At 41.0% G+C, this 24506-nt stretch overlaps 1 protein-coding gene across 1 annotated transcript; it reads right to left on the reverse strand.

Moving 5' to 3' along the window:
• Nucleotides 1–1862: 1862 nt before the first annotated feature.
• On the reverse strand, nucleotides 1863–24142 carry parp4 (poly(ADP-ribose) polymerase family member 4). The gene is made up of 38 exons (XM_022740907.1): nucleotides 24059–24142; nucleotides 23297–23424; nucleotides 22805–23030; nucleotides 21283–21412; nucleotides 20628–20706; nucleotides 20419–20523; nucleotides 19660–19818; nucleotides 19019–19156; nucleotides 18688–18855; nucleotides 17843–17994; nucleotides 17116–17247; nucleotides 16102–16200; nucleotides 15686–15869; nucleotides 15320–15461; nucleotides 14374–14519; nucleotides 14073–14204; nucleotides 13552–13638; nucleotides 13198–13362; nucleotides 12476–12522; nucleotides 12116–12197; nucleotides 11447–11584; nucleotides 11175–11364; nucleotides 10705–10775; nucleotides 10296–10483; nucleotides 10101–10200; nucleotides 9792–9962; nucleotides 9448–9528; nucleotides 8789–8869; nucleotides 8582–8677; nucleotides 8234–8404; nucleotides 8076–8147; nucleotides 7706–7777; nucleotides 6600–7585; nucleotides 5990–6068; nucleotides 4697–4799; nucleotides 3819–3948; nucleotides 3079–3320; nucleotides 1863–2769 (listed from the first exon to the last, which is right to left on the reverse strand). Exons 2-37 carry the CDS (start codon nucleotides 23420–23422, stop codon nucleotides 3083–3085), a joined length of 5466 nt encoding a protein of 1821 aa, XP_022596628.1. The 5' UTR covers nucleotides 23423–23424; nucleotides 24059–24142; the 3' UTR covers nucleotides 1863–2769; nucleotides 3079–3082.
• Between the last annotated feature and the right edge of the window lie 364 nt (nucleotides 24143–24506).

A 24506-nucleotide genomic window follows, 5' to 3' on the forward strand; every position in this document is an offset into this window, starting at 1 on the left:
GCAGGTGGTTCTGTTCCTTCATATCCACAGCATATCCTGAAAGGCTTAGTTCAGTTTCCTTCGTTTTATATGTACACAATCGTTGACAAAAGGTTGATATACAACTACATTCGGAATTATTTGTCAACATCACTTTACAAGTTCAAAATCCTTTTGACTCCAATGTGTGGGGTGTAGTAAGACTTACCATTTGTTGCTGGTTGTGGTAAAGTGTGCTACTGGCCTGCGATGGGCTCTGGCATCCCTATGAAAACACAATTACACTAGATAAAATAAACTTTCCATTGCTGGGAAACAGAACATTTTAGGCTGCTCTTCACTATACGGTATTGAGTACGTTTTTTTTTAAACTTGAAATTAATTTCATTTACCATTACTTAACTCAGTCAGCTGCAACCAGGATAACCGAGGTGGAACGAGCCGGAGCTAGCTGGTTAGTTGCGAATTAACTTTCTAATTAAAACACTCACATATAGCACCTCGGGAATAAATAACAGCAATGTCCAAATGAATACTCCATATGAACTGAGGAGCAAGTCATATTAGTTGTGACACAATTGGTAAACAGCATTGTGGGTCTACAATGGCGGCGAGCAGACAAACACCGGAAAACAGAGTTTAAGCGGCAGAAAGATACAAATCACAACTTCCGGCCAAGGGCCACAAAAAATAAATCAGAGCGGAAACAGAGTGCAGATAGTGATGAGCCCTTTTCACGCTGCGCGTCACGAAAACGGAAGTAGTTAAATCCCGTGGATGTTTACATCCGGCAAACTTCAGTGCCTGCGGACGATCGGTAAAACCAAAATTATTTTCAAAGAGTCACTCCACAACTTTCCGAAGACTACAATGGCTGATATCAACAGAATCGTCGAAATGTTTTCATTAACATCAAGTTCTTTGTCGAAAACTACTTATTCGACTAACAAGGCAAGTACCCTGATGCCAGGCTAACGCTAGGCTAACGCTAGGCTAACGTTTACTGGTTAACTGCCTGGGCTAACTGTAAACAAGCTCACTGTTTAACGATCTCTGGACATGTTGAGTTTATTTTATTTTCGTCATCATGTACTTACTCGGTCAGAGCTAGTTTTACTACTTCAAATTGTTTTTTTTAGTATTTTTATTTTAGTATCAGAATTACTACTATTTTCCCCTTTGCCCGGACATATGCAGTGTCTGAGATAGTAGATGGAGAGGTGGCAATGCGGGCAGATGCCACAGATCAATGAAGAAAAGAGAGCAACCACATTACTTGTGCCACTTTCAAGTTAATTTAGGCTACTGCCGTTGCAGTTGTTCCTTGTTGTATTTTTATTGTACAAGTTGGACAATGGAACAAACTGATGCTTTGTTCTGCTGAATTGAATTGCAAGTCTTCATTTAATGGGACAATAACATGCAAACAGCGTTTAGACAGCATTGGGTAATGAAGAAAGAGCTCACAAACGTCAACATACATTTACATTTAGCACAAGTAGGTCAATGCAATTAGGCAATACCCCCTAAACTGACCTTTTTTTATTATACAACTTGATCAACTGCAGAAGTGTCGCTTTTTCCTCCTCCACCACCATAAGGCTGTTTTGGTTGAGTGTGTTCTTAACAGCTGTTCGATGGCACAGACGTTAATGTCCCCTACAGGATGAACCGTGGTGTTCCCCTGACTTTTCACAGCTCATGAAGCCTCTGAGGTGAATGTTGTGAAGCTGGACCCTCGTATATTGTGTCATTTAAACCATTATGTTAAATAGAGAGACATCAACTTACTGACCCATGCAGCAGCCGCGCACCTTCCACAGAGCTGCAGAAAATAATGTTTAATATAATGGTAAACAAAAGAAGAGATAATAAGACACTTGAACATTTTAGAAGATTTTAATTCTGTTCATGATCATACACACACAATCTGAACCACAGCCACAACGAAGAACAGGAGTGACACTTGATGAAGGCAGCTATCTAATAGTGCAAATCTGTTACAGGCAATTAAGTTTTTGTAATTTCTATCAGAATATACACTGCATATGTCCTGTGCAAACCACTGATCTCCAAATTACAGTTACAGATCATAAAAAGCCCCATCTGAAACGCTCTGCCATCTGCTGATCATTATCATACAGAGTTGACATTTCACAATAATTTTTTAGGAAGGTGTTTATTGCAGCCTTCTGATCATAAAACAGTCTGTTCAAGCTGAATCTTGTTAAAACGCATCTAATGCAGAAACAGTATTTTTCAGGCATTCATCTAGCTTTTCCTTCCCATGTTTGAAAGTTTGTGTGCAGCCAACTCCATAGTGGGTCCCTCACAAAATACAAAACTACATGATTTCATCTACAATGTCTGCTAATTGTATTGTATCTTTGATAGGCATCAGTACATCGATACTTCCTGTAACTATGGTCATACCTTTCTACATTTCTATTTCCTTAATTTTCAACTTCTACCGTGCAGTAAAGTAAGAAAGTTTTAAAAAATACCTTTAAAATGCACCATACATGTACATGCATTCAAAGACAGAAACCTGGTGACACAGATAACCACTGCTCTGACCTTATAGACTTCTAGGTTCAGTTTTAGTCAGTGATACTTTTCAAAAGGTGATTAGAAACCCAGTTAATCGGTATACATTCGCTGAGCACTTTATTAGGAACAACAAACTAATACTGGGTAGCGCCTCCCCTCAAGTCTTGGTGGCATGGTGTCTTGATGAAAGTTGAGGTGATGTTCCTGTTTGTCTGGAGCTCCACTGCTGCTGTGTGGCACCTGCATATGAATGTTTTTACTGTGTTGGTAAATATTCAGAAAAGACTGAAATATTGTGCTGTGTATATTGTGGCCAATGTTGTATTTTTTACAGCACTTTTTCTTAAGGAGAAATCTCACAAGACAAATCTTCAGTCTCCCACCAAGACTAAGGAAATGGTGTTTAAGAAATAAGTTTGCTGCAGAAAGACGACTATGTGATTATTTAAGTGCCTGTAAACACACTGACAGAGACGGTTCAAAGTGATTTATATAGGGCAAAGAAATGCATGCATATCTATGTAAATTGAGTCTAAAAGATAATCTCACCCCTTCAAACACTGGTTTGAATTTCACTCAAACTGTATGAAGGAACCTCGGAGTCTGCAGTCCCCTGTAGGTTCAGACCACAGAGAGGTGAGAAGGGCGGGAGGACTTCGTAGCCCAGCAGCTGACGGGTGGATGACTCCCAGCTCAGACCAAACTCCAGCCGGGTGTAGACACACGGGTACTGCTTGTCCGCCCAGCAAACCCAATCCACCGCCTTCTTCACCTTCTCCCACCGCTCGGGCCTGAGAGAAAAACCAAGTCGTTACCAAAAGAGGTTTACAAAAATCATCCACAGCAGAAAACAAGCAGAAAAAGACTCACATTAAGAGCTTTGAGTTTATGCATATGTTTGTGTTTTGCCTAATAATGTTGTCATTCTTTACAGTATCATCAAGTTTTACACATCACAAAATCGGCACAGCCTCAGCTAATTATACATGTCACTTAATATAGACATCTGCACAAGGTCGTGTTTGTATAAAGTGGTGATGCACGTATAGCTTGGTTCCTCTGACAGTTCCTCCTCTGACAATGCAAGACTTTATGCTCCATTCTGGATTGATCATGTCTCGTATTTTTGAATGCTTCATTAACAGAAGACACTTGTCCATGTCCCCCGTTTTGAACATGTGTTTGGCTTGCAGTGTGTGCCTTCAGGTTTAGACCCAGTCAACGTGTTTGTACAAAGTAAGTCATTCATTTCACCATCGTTATGTTGTCGTGTGTGGTTAAGGACAGACCTGGGCTGAGAGTCGTTCAGGCAGAAGAGGGTGCGGAGCAGTTCTCCTTCCTCCAGCTTCTCCACCCTCATCAGCTGCAGAACCAGAAGAGTTGCCACCAGTCTCAGGATGTCTGCATGGGCCTTCACACCTATGACACACACACACGCAAGCACGCACGCACGTTGCAGGAGTGAGGAGTTTCCAGTTTCCACTGGAAAATGTTTGTGGCAATGTTACAATGCTTACAAAGTCTGTTCAAAGCAGCGCAGAGCCTCCCCTGAGAACTCACCTGCTTTCTACCATGTTTATGTTTTGTTAATTGTACCCATCTCAAATACTTCCATTAATGATGATACTTTACATTTCAACTTTTCATTAAGTTTTTTGGAATAGGAAAAAAAGCAGCTGTTGTTGTAGTTTGAAGACAGAAAGAGGTTTGATTTTTTTTTAACCTTTATTTATTTAGGTTAGTTTCACTGAGAGGCGAGCTTTCTTTTACAGGAACTCCCTGATCCCTGATCGCAGTCACACAAGGGTACCACAATGGTGTTGATGCGGATTTGATTAAACGTTATTTCCCTTTTCTCACCCGGATTAAATCCGGTCAGTGTGGGAATTTAACCTGCGAACTTCTTGTCACAAGCCTTTGACTTCAAGGATCAACATGACGCAGTTAAAACTCCTCAGTAGGAAACAGACAAACCTCCAAGTAATTAAAAAATGTTTACGCAACGTGCTTGAGAACATTGAGTCCTTTTATTTGTTAACTATTAAGTAATTAGTGTTTTTACATTAGGCTACCTTTACTTCAGTAAATGATGTATTTCTGTCCATCTGCTTTACGATTGGTGCAAATGATCTGAGACAGACCTGAAGCAGGTGCCGACAGTTCTCACCTAGAGAATTGATGCCCTTGCTTTTCAGGTACTCGTTGGCAAAGAGGTCGACATTGACATTTATAACTTCTCCCAGTTGTTTGGTTAACTCCCAGTAGCCCTCCTGCAACACAGACATAACACAGCTTGTCATTTCCTATGCAGTGTTATGAATACGCCTTTAAAGCAACAATGTCTCACAACCTTGAGGATTGTTAGTGTAAGCAACACAATAAACACCCTGCAAGCAAAAACATTTTTTCTCTCTGACTAAAGCTGGAGTTTCCCCTTTATTAGTTTGATTCCAAACTTAACATGGTTTTTCATAAACATACTGCAGATAACAAAGAAAATTCAAGCCTGGTCTAAACTCTACTAAAGATCTCATAACATCTGATTCTGTTCCCTCCATGAAGAGGGGCATGCAAACTGAGGCCACAGAACTTACTCAATGAATAATACAAATAAATATAATGCACTTAATTTTAATAAAACAAGTATCCGTATCGTGTGAGACAACAACAGATTTGTGTCTCACAAACATATAAATGGGGAGATGAGAGATGACAAACTGATGACTTTTTTTTTTCTAATGCAGCAGCAACACTTCCATTCAGCCATACATGAAGCTTGGCCACTGTTAATGTTGTGTGATCTCTATCAGGTACATATCTAGTCTTGTAGTGGAAACAAAACACACATTCACAGACTGTATATGTGTCACTTTTTGTCAAATGTGTTTTAACATAAGCAGCTGTAAACCTTATGGAATGAATACAGATACAATCCTAAAACAAATTATAAGTCTATTTTATTTTTAAAGAAATTCAAAGAAATAAAACAAAACACTGAAAACAAAGGCCTGTCTTTCTACTGTGCTTTTTAACATTGGTCATGATTAAATCCAACTACAGACCCATGATCAAGACTGAGATTCTTGTCACCCACAGCTCTAACAAGACACTAAATTGCAAACGCACGGACTCGTCTGTATCCATGTATTCTGTTAGCCTGGCTCCAGCCTGTGCAAACTGCTATTGTAAACCAAATTGGTTCTGCTCCTGAACACATGCTGTCAAAATATTCATGCCTAAAAGTGCTGTGGTTCACTCCATCACAACACTGTCTGTAGAGAAATGGTTCTTCTGTTTCTAAAGTTAACCTTGTGACAGCTAGGATCAGAACTGATGAATCTTTTTTACAGCTGATATTTTAACATTTTAGCTTAGGTTTAATTTATACACGTGCACACCATCATCTGTAAACTGGCAAAATTCAATTCAATAGACCCAATAAAACTATAAAATATCTTACTGAATGCTGCATCTGGAAGATCTTTGTCCAGTTGAACTTTGGTGATTTGCTGCTGAGAGTCTGAGGTGCCGATATTTCCCTGAATCACAGCAGGACAATCACACAGTGAATACTGACAGCAGTGCGACAGCTGCTGGATATTATAAACACATATACATCTGGAAACGTGAATGTAAGCACACACTAATGCTCACACGCATACATGCACTCACTGAGCACTTTATTAGGAACACCTGTTCATCTGCTTATTCATTCAGTTATCCCATCAGCCAATCACGTGGCAGCAATCTGATGCATAAAATCCTGCAGATACAGGTCAGGAGGTGCCACAAAGAACTGAGGCTGTTTTGAGAGCAAATGGATGAACTAACCCAGTATTAGTATGGTGTTACTTATAAAGTGCTCGGTGAGTGTGTGTGTGTGTGCGTATATATAAATAGAACATACAGGTGATTTAGTCAGATTTCATTTTGTCACCCAGAAACTTGCCAGTATTAAAATAAGCAGAGTGAGTAGACAGTATTTTGGCAACAAAAATTGTTTAGAAGAATTATTATCCAGATTTTTTAAACGAAGGCATATAAAAAAAAAAAACTGTTTCAGGACTCACCCACAGGAACGAACAACTCGTGCCCCCCTTACACGAGGGGGCCTCTTCCTTTCTCCGCCAAAGAACTGAGCAAATGCTGATTCAGCTGCGGCCAGTTTTACTGGAGGGCTACCTGAAGCGGCCAGAATCCTTTTTGTCTTCGGGGAAAGCGGAGGTAAAGCTTTATCATGTGCAGATTCATTCTGGGCCAATACTGCCGCGGATGAAAAACCTGTCTCGTAAAACAGACCTTCATTTGGAGCAGCACGCGCTCCAAATAAGACCGCTCTTTGGGGTCCAGCTTGAGGCGGAGAGTAGGCGGATGTCCCAAGTAATTCGTCGCTCCTGAAACATTTTCTCAGAGTTTTTCGTTTATGTACGAGAGGTGCGGGTTCAGCTGTGTCAGCCATGATTTCCATAGAGTCAGTTTCTATGCCCTTGACCCTACGTCTGCTGTGGCATAATAATGTCGCTGAAAGTTCGTCTCCAACTTCAGCACCAGTGAAACTCAAATCTTGGGACTTTATGACTGGACCCTCCTTTTCCATGTCAAGAATCGGTAGGGGACTCTGGGTTGGTTTAGAAGTCATTGGTATCCACCTGCTGGCTTTCTCGGCCATTTTAGGTGAAGAACGTGGTTGCCGTGACCGGGAACGTGAAAAACTCTTCTCAATACTCTGGAATGTGTCCGCTGAGTAAGTGAGTGGATGTGGCATGTCGATTGATTTAAAATACATTGAGCGTGCACGATTCTTGATCTGAGATCCAGTGAATTCAAGGGGACGTGGAGGTGGAAGGACTACAGAGCCGAAAACTTGGGCTTGTGCAAGTGGAGGAGGAGGAAGAGGAAGAGGAGCGGGAGGAGGAGGAGGATGACCCTCCGTAACCATGCAATCAGGAAGAAATTCCAAATCTTTGAGCTGTACTGAGGACCTCATACTGTTAGCCCTTCTGTCATCAGCGGCTTCTTGATGCCCCTCAATTGGTGAAGAGAAGTCAATCAGACTCTATGAAAGGAGAGAGAGATGAAGAAAACAAAAATAGCAGCTCAATCTAAAATCTGCATTTTTTTATTGACCCTCAAAATAGCAAATGTGCGGCTGCAGTTTCTGAATGAAGGGACTAACCGTTACTGAATCATCTGAAGAGCTGGAGTGTCCCAAACTATGTAGGACTCCCGATGTAAAAAGGGATTCTTCCTACAACAGAGAAAAATGCAGGATTAGTAAATCCCAACAAGTATCTTTGCTTTACCTCTGTGAATACACTGCACACAGTGTGATGCTACCTCCTGAAAATCACTTTCACCAGACAGAGCAGTGTGCATTGCTCTGCTTAATTTATAATGTTTGTTGTGACCTATTACGTGTTGTATTTATTTTTTCTTCACACTGTCCATGCATTAAAAAAATAGAGGCTCAATCTAAAATACGCATTTTTTTGTCGACCCCCAAAATAGCAAATGTGCAGCTGTAGTTCGTGCATGAAGGGACTAACCATTAGTGAATCATCTGAAGAGATTGAGAGCGCCATGTCACATTTAATTTGGTCCATAGAATGGATTCTTTCCTACAACAGAGAAAAATGCAGGATTAGTAAATCCCTATTAACTTTGCTCTTCCTCAGTGAATACACTACACACAGGGTGATGCTACCTTCAGAACTACAGATGAATGTAAACACAAAGAGTATTTCTCTCCTTCCTCCATCTCTTCCTCTGAACTCTCCTGAGGAAAAGTCCAGCTGATGTAGTGGAGGAAGTCCACATCTTCTTCTGCGATCAACTTGGGGATGTCTGTGAAACCCTCCTCTGGTTTTTCTGAGTCCTGAAACAAGGTAGGTGAGTTTGGTTTGGTTGGAAGCTACAAAACATGATGTGACAAAACTTTATAACCCAGCAAGTAAAGTGAGTGGGGTGGAGGTGAGGTGGGTGTCCTCGACAGCTACCAGAAGTAGATATGAATAACAGTATAAATGTGAAAAAGGCTGAAAATTGCACAAACCCTTTCCTCAATGGCAACGAAGCTGGTGAACTGAGACAGAATGGAGAACTCTTTGCTCAACTCCACGATGAAGGACTTCAGCTCCTCTTTCTTCCCCTGGAAAAGCAAAAAATCCCCATCAGCAAGTGGAGCTCAGACTGGACGTCTAAACTGAGGTGGGAGGGTGCTTTCGGCCACACTCAATGACACACACACACACACACACACCTCATGTTCGGCCTCATTGGTATCCAGGTTCCCGTCTTCATAATCCCTGATGAGGGCCCTTGCTGTGAGCTTGTGAAGAAACTGAACACACACATCAACACACATTATGATCATCACCTCATCATCTTTATGGTAATGACAATCACCCTCAACCTACATCAGTATCTGCAGGGTGAACTACTTTCACCTCTTTACAGTGTGATTTCTTTCAGTTGAAAAATTGATCAGCTCACATTAAACATACACAACAGGTCCTGTTAAGAAATTGATTGATAAACATGCAACTGGAATTTGCTTTGTTACTCTTTATTTGGATAACTACAGTGAGAGAGTTAGTGGAAAGTTGGGGAGAGAGAAAGCAAAGGGGCCACAGGTTGGACTCGAGCCGGCTAATCCAAAAATGGGGGAAGAGGTGGGGCGTGTGAGGAGCTGATACTAATCCAGATACTGTTTGTGTCATTCACTCTCAACACAGATAATACGCATTCTTCAGGCGGGGGTAGTTTCTCTATTTGGACATTATAGCTAAATGTGGGACTGTCAGTCCGATACTGTAAAATAAAAAAAATAAAAAAATCAGATTATCAAAACAAGCTGAAAGGCCAGATATTATTGCCAGTGGACCAGTTGCTGTAGAGAGTGAATGTGTGTGGACTTACTGTGCCTCTAGTCTTCTGCAGCTCACTGGTTGACACCATGGTTTTGAGCTCCTGCCCACTCAGGTTTCCAAGGAGGGTGGCCTGTGTGAAATAACAATCATTTATCAAGGAAATTCACCAAATATTTGCTGGTTTGCTTTTTAAATATGATGTATTTGCTGCATATTATTGAACATTTAATATTGGTATGTTTTTGACAAGTGGCTAAAGAAAACAAACAATCTGAAGATGTCGCATTGAGCTCTGGGAAACTGTAACGGGGATATTTCGCTAGTTTTTAATATTTGAGGGACTAAACAATTGAGCTAAAATTCAGTTTTCAGCCACGTAGATACACCGCGTACCTGGGTGCAGTGTGGCACGAAGCCGTAAACCAGGGTGTGACAGTCGTTGAACAGAGCATGCAGCTGTTTGGGGGCTTGCACAGGAGTGGGCGCCGTTGGGTTGAACTGCTGCCACTTCACTGACACTGAACTGCAGCCAGGAGATGCAATACGCTTCACCTGAGCTGCCACCTGTGGTCAAAACAGATCAGTGAACAGTGGTTATTTCATTCTGTGTGCGAGGATATTTGTCACATTTTACGACTCGTGGCATTAGAGATTCATCTGGGTTAGAAAGAAGCAATAACTAATAGCAGGCAGTCACCTCACCTTCTCTGCCCAGTTGTGTTTGGTTTTTGTGTCGAAGAATTCATAGGCTCCACCCCCTGCTTGGGCCAGAGCTCTCAGCATGTGCCGATTGGCTGTCGGGCTGATATGACATAAACACACACGTAAACACACACCTTTAAAATGCCACCCACCCCACCCCCTCCGTGACACCCTGACCCCTCAAACCATTCAGACCTGAGCCCACAGGTGAAGAGGCGGCTGTGCTGAGCGTTGTCTCTGAGCAGCTGCAAGGTGAGCTCTGCGTTCTGGATGTGGCCGTCCGACAGCAGCAGCAGGTTCCTGGTGCCGCGGGACGGAGGCAGCAGGCTGAGAGCGCGCAGGGGCCGCCACAGCTCGGTGCTGCCTCCCACTGGAGAGAGGCGCTGATATTCCACATGAAGAAAATAACTTGTTTTAAAGTTTACGGCATTAGATCACTTGTTATACAGCGGAACTTCATAGCTACGTTAATCATACCGATCATTAGAAATAACCACAGAAAATAATAAAGTATTTCTAATTTTGATTTAAAGAAATAAATGCTTGCTTCATGTCAACAACATTCAGTATTCCTTATAAGAAATGGCTTCCAGGTTGAACTCACCTTGATGAAGTTCTCTGCTGCCTGACGACCTTCAGCGAGCGGCTGTGCTGTCAGGAACGCTTCGGTGTGATCTGACCAGACAAAAACACAGTAAAACCATGTAAAAGAATCTTCCATGTGAAAGGTGAATGTCTCCTGAGACAGTTTTCTTGTACTGGTGGGAATAATCTTCATAATTATATGTCTATGTTCCACAGCTCATGTGAGATGAAGTGCAGAAACACTACTGCATGTAAAGTGGATAACAGATTACCAAAGAAGTGCTGGTTTTATTCCTTTATTCATAGAATGTGTCAGATAATCAGTAATCAATAATCAATCAAAATTAATATCTTTCACTATCTGTCATCTCGAATTTCAGCTTCCTCTTTAATACTGAGTTCTGCTTTGTCTCATCTTGCCAACTTGTCTTTTGTCTTTTCAAAATTTTGTCACAGTATTCATGAAAACTTAAAGAGGACAAAACCGACCTGTGCCAAATAAAATGACATTGAGTCTAAGGTTGTGGCCGAGGGTTTTGAGGACCTGGAGGGCGATCCTCTGGGCCATGTGGAGAGACTCTCCCTTCATGGACTCAGACGTGTCCAGCAACAGGACGACTTCATCGGACGCTGAGCTGGAGTTGATGTCAAAGGCTGGATAGAAAACCAACATGCAGGCCTGGAGGAGAGAGCAGCAGATTAAGGTTTTAAAAAAAGGAACATAGTGAGAGAAAGAGAGGAAGTCAGACACACCGACTGACCTGGCTGTCCTTGTCAGGGTGTGTCTCTACCCACATCCTGGGCAGGTGGACCTCAGACAGAGCGACTGACAGCTGGAAACCCTCTGCACCCATGACCTCTCCTGGCAGCACACTCACTACTGCCTTACACTGTGTTCTCTATGGGAACACACACACACACACACACACACACACACACACACACACACACACACACACACACACACACACACAGAAAAAAGAACTTCTCAACATCTGATGTTAAAACACAGAAACACAGGCATATTTTGGTGAAGCTGTAACATGCAAATCTCAGAATTACAAGAGTGTGTTAATTCTAACAAATTCTCTGCTGGCAGACTTCTCAATTTATCCAGTAATCATTTCAGCACCTGAATGCAATGATATGCAGGTTGTGCAAAGTCTCAATTTTAAAACTGACAGATATTTTCTAGTTTCTAGGATGTTACCTTGATTCATTTTGAATATTAAGACATTCAGCATATTTTTGCAAACTTGTGTCTCCATTTTTCTTTCATTTCCAAATTTATGAAGTCCAGAGAGAAAAACAGAACTCTTACGCTAAAACTGTTTGTAGACTTTTCAGGATTTTGTGTGAATCCAGTGAGACAGAGCAAATAACTTACAACCATGTAACAATCTGCATAATCAGAAATACACCAAAATTACCTTAATCTTGACTTTGTGAGTGAAGCACTGCAGTCTGGTAATTTCATAGGGCATCTCAACCGACACGTCTAAGGTGAACTCTCTGAGGGAAAGAAACAACACATCAGACACAGCCTCCTGCTGCACACATTTAAGTGTCTGTTAGAAAAAAAACTCGTAGGGAGGGAAACAATTTTCTATCCAAAAGTTTTACTTTATAAATGACAAATTCTTATTTAATCATTTGTTGATTAACTAGTCACTCGATCCACTGTTTCCCCACACAACACAAATAATATTCAGCACTAAAGATGGAGTCGGTTTTCATGAAAAATGGATTAAAAAATAATTTTGTATTAAAAAAGCCCCCAAAAAAAACACCTTGTACTTGCTGCCTCATCAGTCACACACACCTTCTCCACAGTGACCTGTTGAGCAGCAACACACAAACACACAAAACAGATAAGACCATTAACAGTCATTTTACTTTCAGTGTCGAGTCCCTCACACACTACGACATGAGATCCAATATCCTCGAGACAATCAGCACCAGATCAGATCGGTAGAAACAAACCTGATGCAGCAACATGAACAAATAAACTGAAACAACAACACTTGGCCTCTGTTTATAATTGCTCCTGCAGTGAAAGTCCCTCAGTGGGGAAATTTGCAGTTTTATAGCAGCAGAGTGGCCAGTGGGCAGAAAGAGAACTGCAAAGTGTCAATAAAAAAAGATGAATAATAAGTAATAATACAATATGTACAAAAGATATTTAAAATAATAATAAATAAACCCAAACTAGCAGCAGATAAGGGATATTGCACAAAGGGTGTGTGTGTGTTTTTACATCACAACCAGTGTAAAAACTACATTTTGATGTGTCATAGTGTGTTTCTGCTTTTTAACTGAAACACATGTGAAACATTCACCAGAAGGAAAATAAGGAGCAAATACAGGAACATACAGTACAACAGTAGACTCTGCCCTCTGTCTGTGTTCTCACTGGGTTTTTTTTTTTTTTGCTTCCATAGGGACCTTTTGCCATTTTTCACTCTCCTGACAGTCTGCCTAATAACAAGCCTCTCATCCAGGCTCTCGTTACCTGTGTGGTCTGGTTGAGTGCTGCACTCTCCTGCCACGGAGCCACACTCCCAGGCAGGGAGAAAAGAATACCCCCATCCCTGACGATCAGCTCAGACACGAAGGTAACTTTAATGAGGACGGTGGCGCCGGGCGGCAGGTTGCCCACGCTGATGGTGAACACGTCCTGCAGCGAGCACAAAAAACTTTGTCACAACCAGTGTAAAAAATACATTTTTAAGTGTCAGATTAGTCACAAACTTTTCATTTCATTAATGAAACGCTATGGAAATGGGCTAGAAAATATTGTGGTATAATGATGGATTAGTCAGAATTAGACATTGAGCTTGATGATGTGTGTTGAGGGTGGACATACAGGGGCATCCTGGTCCATGAGATACGCTCCGTGGCCTTTCTCAATAGCCTGCTTGTACTCCTTACGAGCCGTCTCTTTCTCTTTCACCTGAGAACCACACAGACACAAAAACAAGGTTAAACTGGTTTGGATAATTATCCTTCATGCTAATTTTATACTTTGCACCGCTGGGTGAGGTTTGCTGCACGGCGTAATACAATGACGGCCTGAAAATATATGCAATCACTGAGGAGTTGATCAGGAAAGAGCAGCCTGTCACCACGGATCAAAATGAGGACAAGCAGCGCAGATGAGAAAAAAAATCCATTATCTATACGGTATCAGAGTCATACTGAACAGCTGGTGTGATAAAACAGATGTGAACTCCCAGTGCCAACTTTTTAATGAGAACATGAAACTGAACTGCGTCATTGACAGTGGTGACATTTACAATATATTATCATTAACACTATCACAAAATAATATAATACAGAAATAAGATATTAGATAATGAAAGAACAGAGTAACTGAGAAGAAGTTACCTTTCCCACCACATGTTTCCCGTTGATGAAAGCTTCAAATCCACACACTGCTGCAGAATCGTCCAATGGGAAGACATACTTTGCCTCAATGGGCACGGAGCTCGTGTTGGTGTATTTCTGGAAAATGATGACCTTAAGGAGGAAAGAGATGAGAGACAAACCGTCAGTGCCTTGTGTGAGATGTGAGCCAATAAACGCAGCAGTCGGTAACAGTTTCTATCCAGTAGTGTGATGCATTTTAGGAGGTTAGATCAAATCAACCATCAAAACGAAGCCAGGAAAAACAAAAAACAAAGACCACCTGAGAGAGCAGATCCCTCAGTTTGCACTTCACGTGGACGGCCTGCAGAGGGAGCTGCTGGCCAGAGCTGTCCAACAGTCCAGCCGTCACATCCTCCAGGGGGTTTTTAATCTTTTCAACCCCGTCATCCAAATCTAAAGAGGGTGCTACACACAAACACACACACAAAATCTACTTGCACTGCAATCATGACATGACACAGAGAGGACATCAGAGTGGAGTTAAACAAATTGCAAGTAGATTTAAATATATGTAAAACCAAGTATTTCAAGAGATGAATGTGAAAATAAAACCAGTCTGTATTACTGCAGTAATTCCATCGCCTCCTTGTGTCTCAACAAATTCTCATAGTTACTATTTCTCTACAGTGTATTTAGGAAAGTACAAGTCTATTTCTGTTTTTCATTTCATCATTATTATTACCCATATCATCAATGCCACATGGGATCAACTCATTTTATCTCCACATTCATTAAGACCCCAGGTTGACATGATTTACAACACTGAAAGACTTGCAGACACTCTTGAGGAACGTTAATGGTTCAGTGACATCTGCATGGAAATGTGATGAAGGAGTCTGCGGTGATTTCATGGTTAGCAAGACTCCAAAATGTGTTTGTAACCGCACCTTTAAACCCAGTAGGTAAAAGCAGTGCAGAAACATGATGTAAAATTTTTACTCTTAAAATGAATTCGATAGCCTGAGATTCTGTGTCTGCAAATGAATTTAGACCATCATGGGACACTAAACTCTGAATTTAAACTCTGCCTCTTGGTTTTTCCTTCGGTCTGAAGTAAAACTCTCCACACTTAAGCTGAGTAGACTGGAGAACTGTATTGTGATATAATTTTGAGTTTATCAAAGTGGTTTAAAAAACGTCTTTAATAACCGCAAAATTGTTGTGTTAATGTTTAAGAAAACCCTGAGGAGGTATTTGGCGCTCACTCTGATCAGATGGAGGCAGACACGGCTCAGCGGAGGTGTTGATGGTAGGACTGAACTCCTTCAGTTGGTCTCCCTCGATGCTGAACTGCACCACGTACTTCAGTTTCACTTGATCAGGACTGTAGACCACATACTCATCGTCCTGGAGCACAGGTATAATTATACATGTTAGAGCGCCCTAACCCCGAACGACAAGTGGTTCAAATCAGAATTAAAAATCTTAGCTGTACATCAATTTGATGTGTGAACATTGTCAGGATAAACAACTGATCCATGTCCCATATGAGGTATGAAAATCAGTTCATTTGGAGGTCTGTTCATTTATCAATTTATCGTTCTATCTATATTCACACACACACTTTCTACCTCAAACTCGGAGTGTGTGTTACGGCTGCGTCGGACTCCATGCACGCTGTGGTGTCCCTCAGGGGCTTCGGTCAGCGTGAGGTCTCTCTTGTGGATGTCCTTGCAACTTCCCAACGCCACATCGCACACCAACAGCAGCCGAGAGCCGTCTGTCACGCTGCACTTGGAGTATTTCAGACTGGTGCTGTGGACCGAGGACACGGAGAATGAAAGACATGGTTACTCTAAAGATGGCCGTGTTGTTTCCCCCAGATGATGAAATAATGTAGCTGAGGACAACAGGCTCACCAAAACATTATCACCTTTTCTTAAAGTATATTTTCACGCTTTTTAAATTGTTTTGGGCTTACCTGTTCTTGTAAATAAATTAAGGACAAGTTAACGTTAATGGTGTTATATGCCAAAACACTACTAACCTAATGGCATCAGTGAAGTAGATTCCACTGCCCAGATTACCAATGTCTGTTCTCTCTATCCCATGATGCTCCACTCCAACACGGGGCAACAGCAGACCACTAAAGAGAGAGTGAAAATACTTGGTTACAAAATAAAAGTTCAAGGCAGATGTCTTAATTGGTTTAAAGTTTGATTTAAAGGTCCCATATTTTATTCTTTTAAAGTGTTTTATTTTTTTTTCATGTTTGTAGTTTTACATCTCCTCTCTCAGGCTTCTCTCTGCAGCTCTAGTAACAACAGGTTGGTGAGCCAATCAGAAGAGAGGATCTGAGCCTCTCTTCTGATTGGCTGACTGTTTTCTGAGTGATCCAATAAAAATATATCAGACAGAAGGTCACTGCTTGAACTTTATTTATCGACCGACTCTGTAGAATGACGTCGGGAAAACTTAACTTCATCAAACGTCTCTAACTTTTCTTTCAAAAAGTAAACCAAAAGAATATATAATGCTCCTCTGGTGGTGCATTCCCATTCTGCAGACAGTCTGGCTTTTGAAATTCAAAAAGTAAAGAACCTTTCCTCTCAGAAATTTGAATTTCATCAGTTTCTGTGCGACAACACCTGGGATCATCATCCGACAACAACAATTTCCCTCTGACTGAGGAGCTGGATCTCAGGATGCTCAATTAGATAAAATGGGAGGCTGTTCTTCAGTGTGTGAGTAGGCAGAGGGAAGTAGGTCACTTTTCACAACATACAATATGTCAAAAACAGAGACATCGTTAATTGAGTGTGTGAAATTTTCATTATAATAATTCATGTATGTCTTGCATTATATTATGCACCACCACTGAACTGTTTTTGTGTGTGTGCTTGTGTGTCACATTATGGAGACTCGCCCCCATTTAGAGACAATTATCTGGTCTTCCCATCAAATCAAATTACATTTCATCAAGGCTTGGTTTTAGATTTCTGTCAACACAGTATCCACAGTGTGTGTTTGTGTGTGTGTGTGTGTGTGTGTGTGAGCTCACCGGGACAGGATTCCTACAAAGTTGCTGGGGCTGGAGGAATGGAGGAGTGGCTTAATGTTCCCGAGCTCACTCTTAAATGTCTGAAGCTCCACCCCTCGGCTGACACGCAGAACCTGTTGGATCTGCACCTTGCTGCGAAGCACAGGTGGACGAATATATAGTTATAAAGTGTTACGGATGGACACCACTGTCTACACAGAATACGCTCCACAGTGTGTGTCAGAGTTGTGGGTTGCTTTTTAGCACTTTGCACCTCCAGAACTACCACTCTAATATTTACATTCATTCTTCTATATCACAGTTAACTTGAATGTCATGTCCCTTTGGTGAACAATGTTCTGCTTCTGTATTTTCTATATCTGCAGAGAGGGAAAGGCTGATTAAGATCAAACTGCATTCAACTCTTTAGATACTTACTGGGCTCTTTATTTGAATATGCTGTCTGTCTGAGTGCTGTCTGTCTAACTTAAGGAAGACTGTAGTTTTGGTTGAAAGTGGAGAGAAAAGTGGAGCAGGGAAGCTGTCAAAAAGGCTGAAGGGTGGATATATAAAACCACTTGAAGAGTGAAAGGACTAAATGGGGACACAAATAACAGGTGGTGTTCATTTGCACCACGTTTTGTGAATGGATGTGTGTGTTTTGGAGCTTAGAAGCACTGGGTCACTGCAAACAGGTTCGTCTGTCCTGAATATCAGACATACAAGCATTTCTGAGGCCGTACGCTACCTGTCCCGCAGCAGAGCAGTCACGGCCTGAAACTCGGAGCTGCTGGAGGGAACCGTCTCAATGCTGCACCTCAGAGCGCGGTAGTTTCCCAGACAGGAAGGGGCGGGGCTTCTCAGAGTCATCTCACTCACGTTCAGCAGATCTCTAATTAACTTGACGAACAGAAATGATTGTGTTTATTTTTAGCCTGAATATGCACATGGGACAGTGGTGACCATTATTTATAATTATATTTCATTATATATTATTATTATTATAATGGAAGTTTTGAATACCATACAATAATAGCAACATAAATGTACCACATGGCTTCAGAAGCCAAAGAGCTCAGAGAAAAACTACAAGCTGAAAAGAAAACACGATAATCACCACAAACAATGTGTTGATGTAACAATATCAGATTTTAATCTAATCTAAACTGCCAATCACTAAGTGTGTTTAAGAGGGTTTATCAGTGTTTATCAGACACACCATATGAATGTGTTGCACTAAGAGGAAACATGTGCACCAATGCATGTCAACCTGCGACTCTGGAGTGACATCTTTTTGTTTGTTTCACTGCCCTCCAGAACTCAGTTTAAGTTTTTGATGCTGTGTTTAGCTTCTTGAGTTTGTGCATCGCATTGTGGGACAACAGTGTTCATCAACAGCACACGGATTAACAGGTTTTTTTTAGTATGTATACTGACGGCTTTGCTTCACTTGGTCACTCCCAGTGTGAACACGACACAGACTAAGAACCTGCTTGATTTTAGACACACCTAGTGCACCTGCACAAAGACATGAATGTTGAGTTCTTTATGTTTGTATGTGTGTATCTGTCTTTAGTGTATGTTCTCTGTTACCTGACAGAGGTCCAGTTTCTGAGAGATGAGCTTGGCGTCGGGGGATAATTGGGGCATCCAGTGCGGCAGCAGGCTGTAAAACTCTGCCAGGAGAGACACCACCTCTGTAGGATTTTCCTCCTTTAGCTTCCTCTGAGCCTGAAGCAACAAGCCCTCCGCCCTGGTCACCTACACATACACAAGGCACGGACTATAAGTGTAATTCTAATGAGATCTATGATGAGAGGCTTCTCTGGAAGTCAAAACGAACAACAGGCTGACGGGACAGCTGCTTTCAGGAGTCTGACATAAGACTGAAACTTTACAGGACAATCCACAGAGAAAAACTTACATCATTGAGGCTGAGCTTGTTGACTGAAACTCGGAGGATGTTGCTGAGGTAGCCCACGGCCTCAGTCCACAGCATCTCCACAAAAACAGCCACCTCCTGTGATAAGCTTCCCGTGTTCAGCTTCTCCTCCAGCAGCAGCTGTCAGCCAAACAAGGCACATGGAAATCACCTAATCAGCTCATTAGCTTCAGCTACGGCACACAAATGTCCAGCAGCAGTGATTCCTCAGGCTTCAGACATCACAGTAACACAAAGTCTGGCACAATATTGTGGCATATTAAAAAATGCAGAACATACTGTAAACTTCATATAAAAATATATATAAAAAGTAGTGTCTTTGATGCATTACATTGGTTTGCTTTTAAAGCTGGTGATCTAGCATGTGATGCTTACTGGGCTACCACAGTGTCAATAAATCAAGTCACAGATATGTAAACCTCAAGACAATCATGTAGTGTAATGTACTATCATAATTTGGATTGCTTTTCTTTTTTTTTACTTTTACTATTATTACATATCATTATTAACCTTAAATATACTTTAACACTACAATATTCACAATGCCTTGCAGCAAACCAGGGAGTCGCAGCAAAATGTGTGAACCGTTCTAGAAACTGTGATGTGCAGTGAGTGTGTTGGACCTGCTGCAGGGGGGTGGAACCCAGGTCGCGGGCCTGCGGAGGGATGCTGCTCCTCAGCTGCAGACCTGTAGTCTTGAAGGTCTCTCTCAGAGCCTGGTACACCTCCAGAGCTTCCTCTGACGTGGACAGAAACACCAGCATATCCTTCACCGCCTCCTTCTGTTGGCACAAACACAGACATTTGCTTTTGTTTTTTTTTTACATTCTGATTACTTGTGCCTTTGATCAGGGTAAAAATTGATGACCCTCACTAAAGAACTTGGTTGTTTGGCTGGTTTCATTGGACAGTTTACATTACAGTACAATGTCTTATGATGGTTTAAATGTTGTCTCTGATACTGAGGACATTCTGGGGGAGATTTGAATACTTGTAGTTACACTATTTTGGTATACAAATTGAAAAAATCTTACAATTCCACATTGGTTCAACACTTTTGCAAATACCTTTTAAATTCTGTTTACTTCTATAGCATCCTACAATAGACAGCATAAAGGAAAACATCAGCTTATACAGCTCACAATAGTTTAATATGTGAGTTCTTGAAGCAACAAAAACCAAACGACCAAACAACATAATCATCGGAGAACTTACAGGTCAAATTCCAAACACAAACAAACAGCACAAACAAAGATATAGTAAGAGACATATATACAGTGTTTAGCATTATTTGCAGAGGAGAATGAAATCACTCTGTGTTCTCTATACTAAGCTCACAAAGTTGACATGCAGTGCAAGCAGTAACACAAAAGACTTCATACCTTGGCTCCTGTATTATTCTTCCAGTACCTGACCACACGGTACCGCCGTCCTTTCTCTCCTTTGACGCTCTGCAGCTCCAGCACACACCATGTGTTGCTGTTTATCTTGAGAGAAATGTATGTTATTAACAATGGCAATTCTAGTGTCACTATAACAGCAGTAGTAATCAGGTTTAAAAAAAAAAAAAAAAAAAAAATTAAAGCTTTACCTTTTCAAAGACTGAATACTTGGCCACTTGAAAATGATCCGGATACGACGGAAGATCAGAATCAGTCTCCGTGTAAATTCTGTGTAATTTAAAAAAATTGAAAAATAAAAAAGTGATATTTCATCTGTTATATGGGAATGTGAAAAAGTGTGAGCAGTGCTTATTTGACTAGAGCTGTGGGGGGGGGTGCAACTTTGTCTTTGAATGGATAACAGTGACATTTGAATTCTTGAATTTGAATTCACCCTCAGGTGGCTGGTGGTTGTGCAAAAGTCACTCTCTTTAGTACAATAATCCTTTAATTATTTGGCTGAAGGAAGAGGGAATGGTAAAAGAGAGGAAAACAAATCTGGGCAAACACCAAGACTCTCCTCAAATGAGATAGTTGCAAAGTTTTTATGAAATAGCAGCTTAAATAAAGCCAAAAGTTGCCAATAAGCTTGATGAAGGCTTCATTTTAATTATAACTATGCCAGAAATATCCCTCCATTGTCAATACAGTGTGATACTTTAAAAATACTATGCATAAAAAATACTAAAGAAATGTTTTTAACAAGGACAATGGGCTGAACCTTTAGCCATTTGCACAATAAATGTAAATGTTTTATTGTTATTTATTGTCCAGGCTGATGTGAAGATGACTGTTTTTTCACACCTGAACTTTTCCAGGATATTTCCGCTCTTCTCCGGAGTCTCTGTCCTCTGAGTCCGACTGACGGAGTCCACAGACTTGGCCGGGTCTTTGGGTCGCTCAGCAACAGCTGTGCTCGTCGGTGCTTTAGACGCTACAGAGCCAAGGACAGAACAGACACACGTTCACGACTCACTCAACCTCGCGTTTAATGTTCTGCAAGAGCTGGTATGCATTTAACCCCACGTACACACATACCATGTAAACAATGTGACAGATGGATGGTTACATATACACACACAACAAAACGCTCTTTATATAACACTGCTGCAGGTTTGAATTCACACTAAAGAAGATCTGAATGTGTGACAAAGTGCAATAGTGCACACACCTGTTGAGCAAACACAGCCTTTATCTAAAGACTCATGTGTCGTTGAACCTGTTAAACTGTGTTTTTAATCAGAATGTCCATATATCGCTGTGGAAGTGGGAGGGCAAAACTACTGAGCCGGGTTTGATAAGCAAAGACACTCATGACTTGTGTCTGTGCTGAAAGGCAATGACTGAGTGTGTAATCATGAGTCATTGTGCTGGAGCTGGGTAGAGTCCTGGCTCTGATTTGATTTTCTCTCTCTAATGTAACTGGTTGACACAGGAATAAAAACAGTGAATGATTAGCATTTTACATTCCTCTGACTGCAGATATCAGGGTGAGGGGTGCTTCACCATCATGGCCCTTTAATTTCCTGCTGCAGTTACAGCATATAATTATCCAACAGGGATCCATAAAGCTACATCTTATTTTAAAGTGAGAATCCATGGAATCTGCATTTTTATTTAATCTCTAACTCATTTCACATTCACATTTATCATTGTTGTGTCCATGCAACATTTTCTAGACATCATCTGTTGATTAAATGGTGTGGAAGATAATCAGGCCTGACTCCAGAAGCTAATTAAAGTCTGATGTGCATTAAATAGTGTCCTGGTTCTCCCACAGTTTCGTTTTGGAACCAGCACTGGCAGAAATGTGGTATTGTTTCCTCTCAATTTTGGGAAGTTTACTTTGAGTTTGTACTCAGTCACCCAACTAACAATAGCAGCCATTGCTACTTCTGCTTACTAGTCAATTCTTCCTCTATTTACTCCAAACAAACAAGAAATGTGAAACAAATTATTACAGAGAACCTGTAAGAATAAGTTTTTATTTAATAGCTATTGATTAAATCAAAATGTTCACTCCCTCCTCTTATCAATCTACCAAAAGCAGAGGCAAAGTATAGATTGATTGTGTTAATTGAGTAATATGACTTATAAGTGAATTTTAAAGACTGGTGAAACAAAGACCTGCTGACCTGATGAAGGTGTTTTTGTCTTTAAAACATTGTGAGTCCATATGTGATGTTCATATAAAATACAAGGAGAGCCAAGAACATGACAGTTCTCAGCGATTTTTCTTACCCTGTTTTATTTTGTGTATCTGCTTAGTATCTATGAATATGTGTTTTTTTTTTTTTAAGAGAGTTACTGGCTATAAAGATAGTACCTTGTGACAATGGAGTTGACCTCGGCGAGGGGAGAATAAGAGGAGGGGTTGAAAAATCCGAGGGAGAGGATGTCTCCAGCTTGTATCCATCCAAAGGCAGAAGAGCTCCTCTGTCCAGACAGCTGTACACATACTCCACCCCGACCACGGGAGTCTGGTACTTCTGGATGCTACGCAGCCTGTTGGAGCTCAGGTTGGACACATCGCTGCTCACTATCAGAGAGCACTATGAGAAATGAAAAGTCGTGATTTTATTGTTAATGGATAAGAACTTATCCTACAGGGAGGGAGTGCTCTAGAAGCAGACAAACACCAGAAAGTGGCAGCCATGTTTCTGTTGGTTGTGCCACTAGGATGACATGGCTGCTTCTTCATTTATCATATTGGAGATGGATTATATTTAGTTGTTAATAAAAAAAAAAGCCTGACATATCTGGAAACAACTTGGTAACAAGCTACCACCTACAGCAGGGACTGATCACACCCACTGACCTGTTTATTGACCACAAAGGAAATGTTGCCTCCATTCTCTGTTACTGCTGACTTCAGCCTCTTCTTCTCCTTGAAGGGCAAAGTTTTCAGCTCCAATAACACGGAGCAGTTCTCAAACAAAGCCATGCCTGTAAGGACAGGACACACCCAAAAAAAAGTTGTCAGAATATATAATACCAGTTGTTTTTACGCGCGCGCACACACGCACACACGCACACACACACACACACACACACACACACACACACACACACACACACACACACACACACACACACACACACACACACAGGCAAGGACGTATGCACGCACACACACCTACACGCGTATTTCTGGGAAGCAAATGCGGAAGTAAATCCTATAAAAGCCCAAAAAGCCCATAAACAGGCCACAATGTGCAAGTATCTAAATAAATGGTTACACCTTCTAACGTTATAATCACTTCCAGGTGCGCTAGAAACAACATTTGCCACTCTACACAACTGTCAAATTATTTTTTTGACGTAATAAATAAATAAATATAATATACTATATATATATATATACCGGATATGAAGAAAAACAAAGAAACAAAACTGTCAGAATTAAACAAAGTTAGCGATATGAAGGCGTCACAAAATGTCCAGTGAAGTGCATCAGTAGCCGTTACAACTTGTTTAGCTAGCTCTCTGCAACATTTAGCACGTAAAAGTAACGTCTACGAAATGAGACTAGTCGTTATCTGACGTCAGGTTAAATAAAGACACTTGATGTTTACTTAACCGTAAACGTCCTGGCGATACTCCGGCAGCTGTTGTCAAATAGCACAGGCTGACATCAGATCATGTATCAGGTCTTATAATACATCCATGGATGAAATACTGAAGAATAATGTACTGCCACAGCTGCTTTTGTATCAGGTTGTTTGAGCTTCCGGTGTGTTTTCAAAATAAAGGTTGTGACGTTATGAGGACGCTCACTCCTTCATGAACAGCTATTAAACAAATAATATTTAAAAAATCATTCTGTTTGTTTGTTTTCAGTACATTATGGTTTCATTACGTAAAGTATAATAATTCTCCACCATTCTGTACTGATAAAACACTGATTTGTACTCGTGAGTGATATTAAATTTAAGCAGCATGTCCCAAAACAGTTTCTTTGTAAATGAAGAGGAATAGTTTAATGTTTGGGGGAAAACAGAAAACCTGAGTTTTGCTTTGAAAATAGT

The sequence above is a fragment of the Seriola dumerili genome, unplaced genomic scaffold, assembly GCF_002260705.1.
Source record: "Seriola dumerili isolate Sdu_G_001 unplaced genomic scaffold, Sdu_1.0 BDQW01000052.1, whole genome shotgun sequence".
Lineage (NCBI taxonomy): Eukaryota > Metazoa > Chordata > Actinopteri > Carangiformes > Carangidae > Seriola > Seriola dumerili.

What these genes read in the sequence shown, in the direction of transcription:
- parp4 (XM_022740907.1), bottom strand. Translation starts at nt 23,422, where the DNA reads ATGGCTTTGTTTGAGAACTGCTCCGTGTTATTGGAGCTGAAAACTTTG. An exon ending in AGTATTCAGTCTTTGAAAAG is followed by an intron (nt 20,524 to 20,627) that starts GTAAAGCTTTAA and finishes ATTTCTCTCAAG; the next exon opens with ATAAACAGCAACACATGGTG. An exon ending in TCGTTGCCATTGAGGAAAGG is followed by an intron (nt 8,405 to 8,581) that starts GTTTGTGCAATT and finishes ACCTTGTTTCAG; the next exon opens with GACTCAGAAAAACCAGAGGA.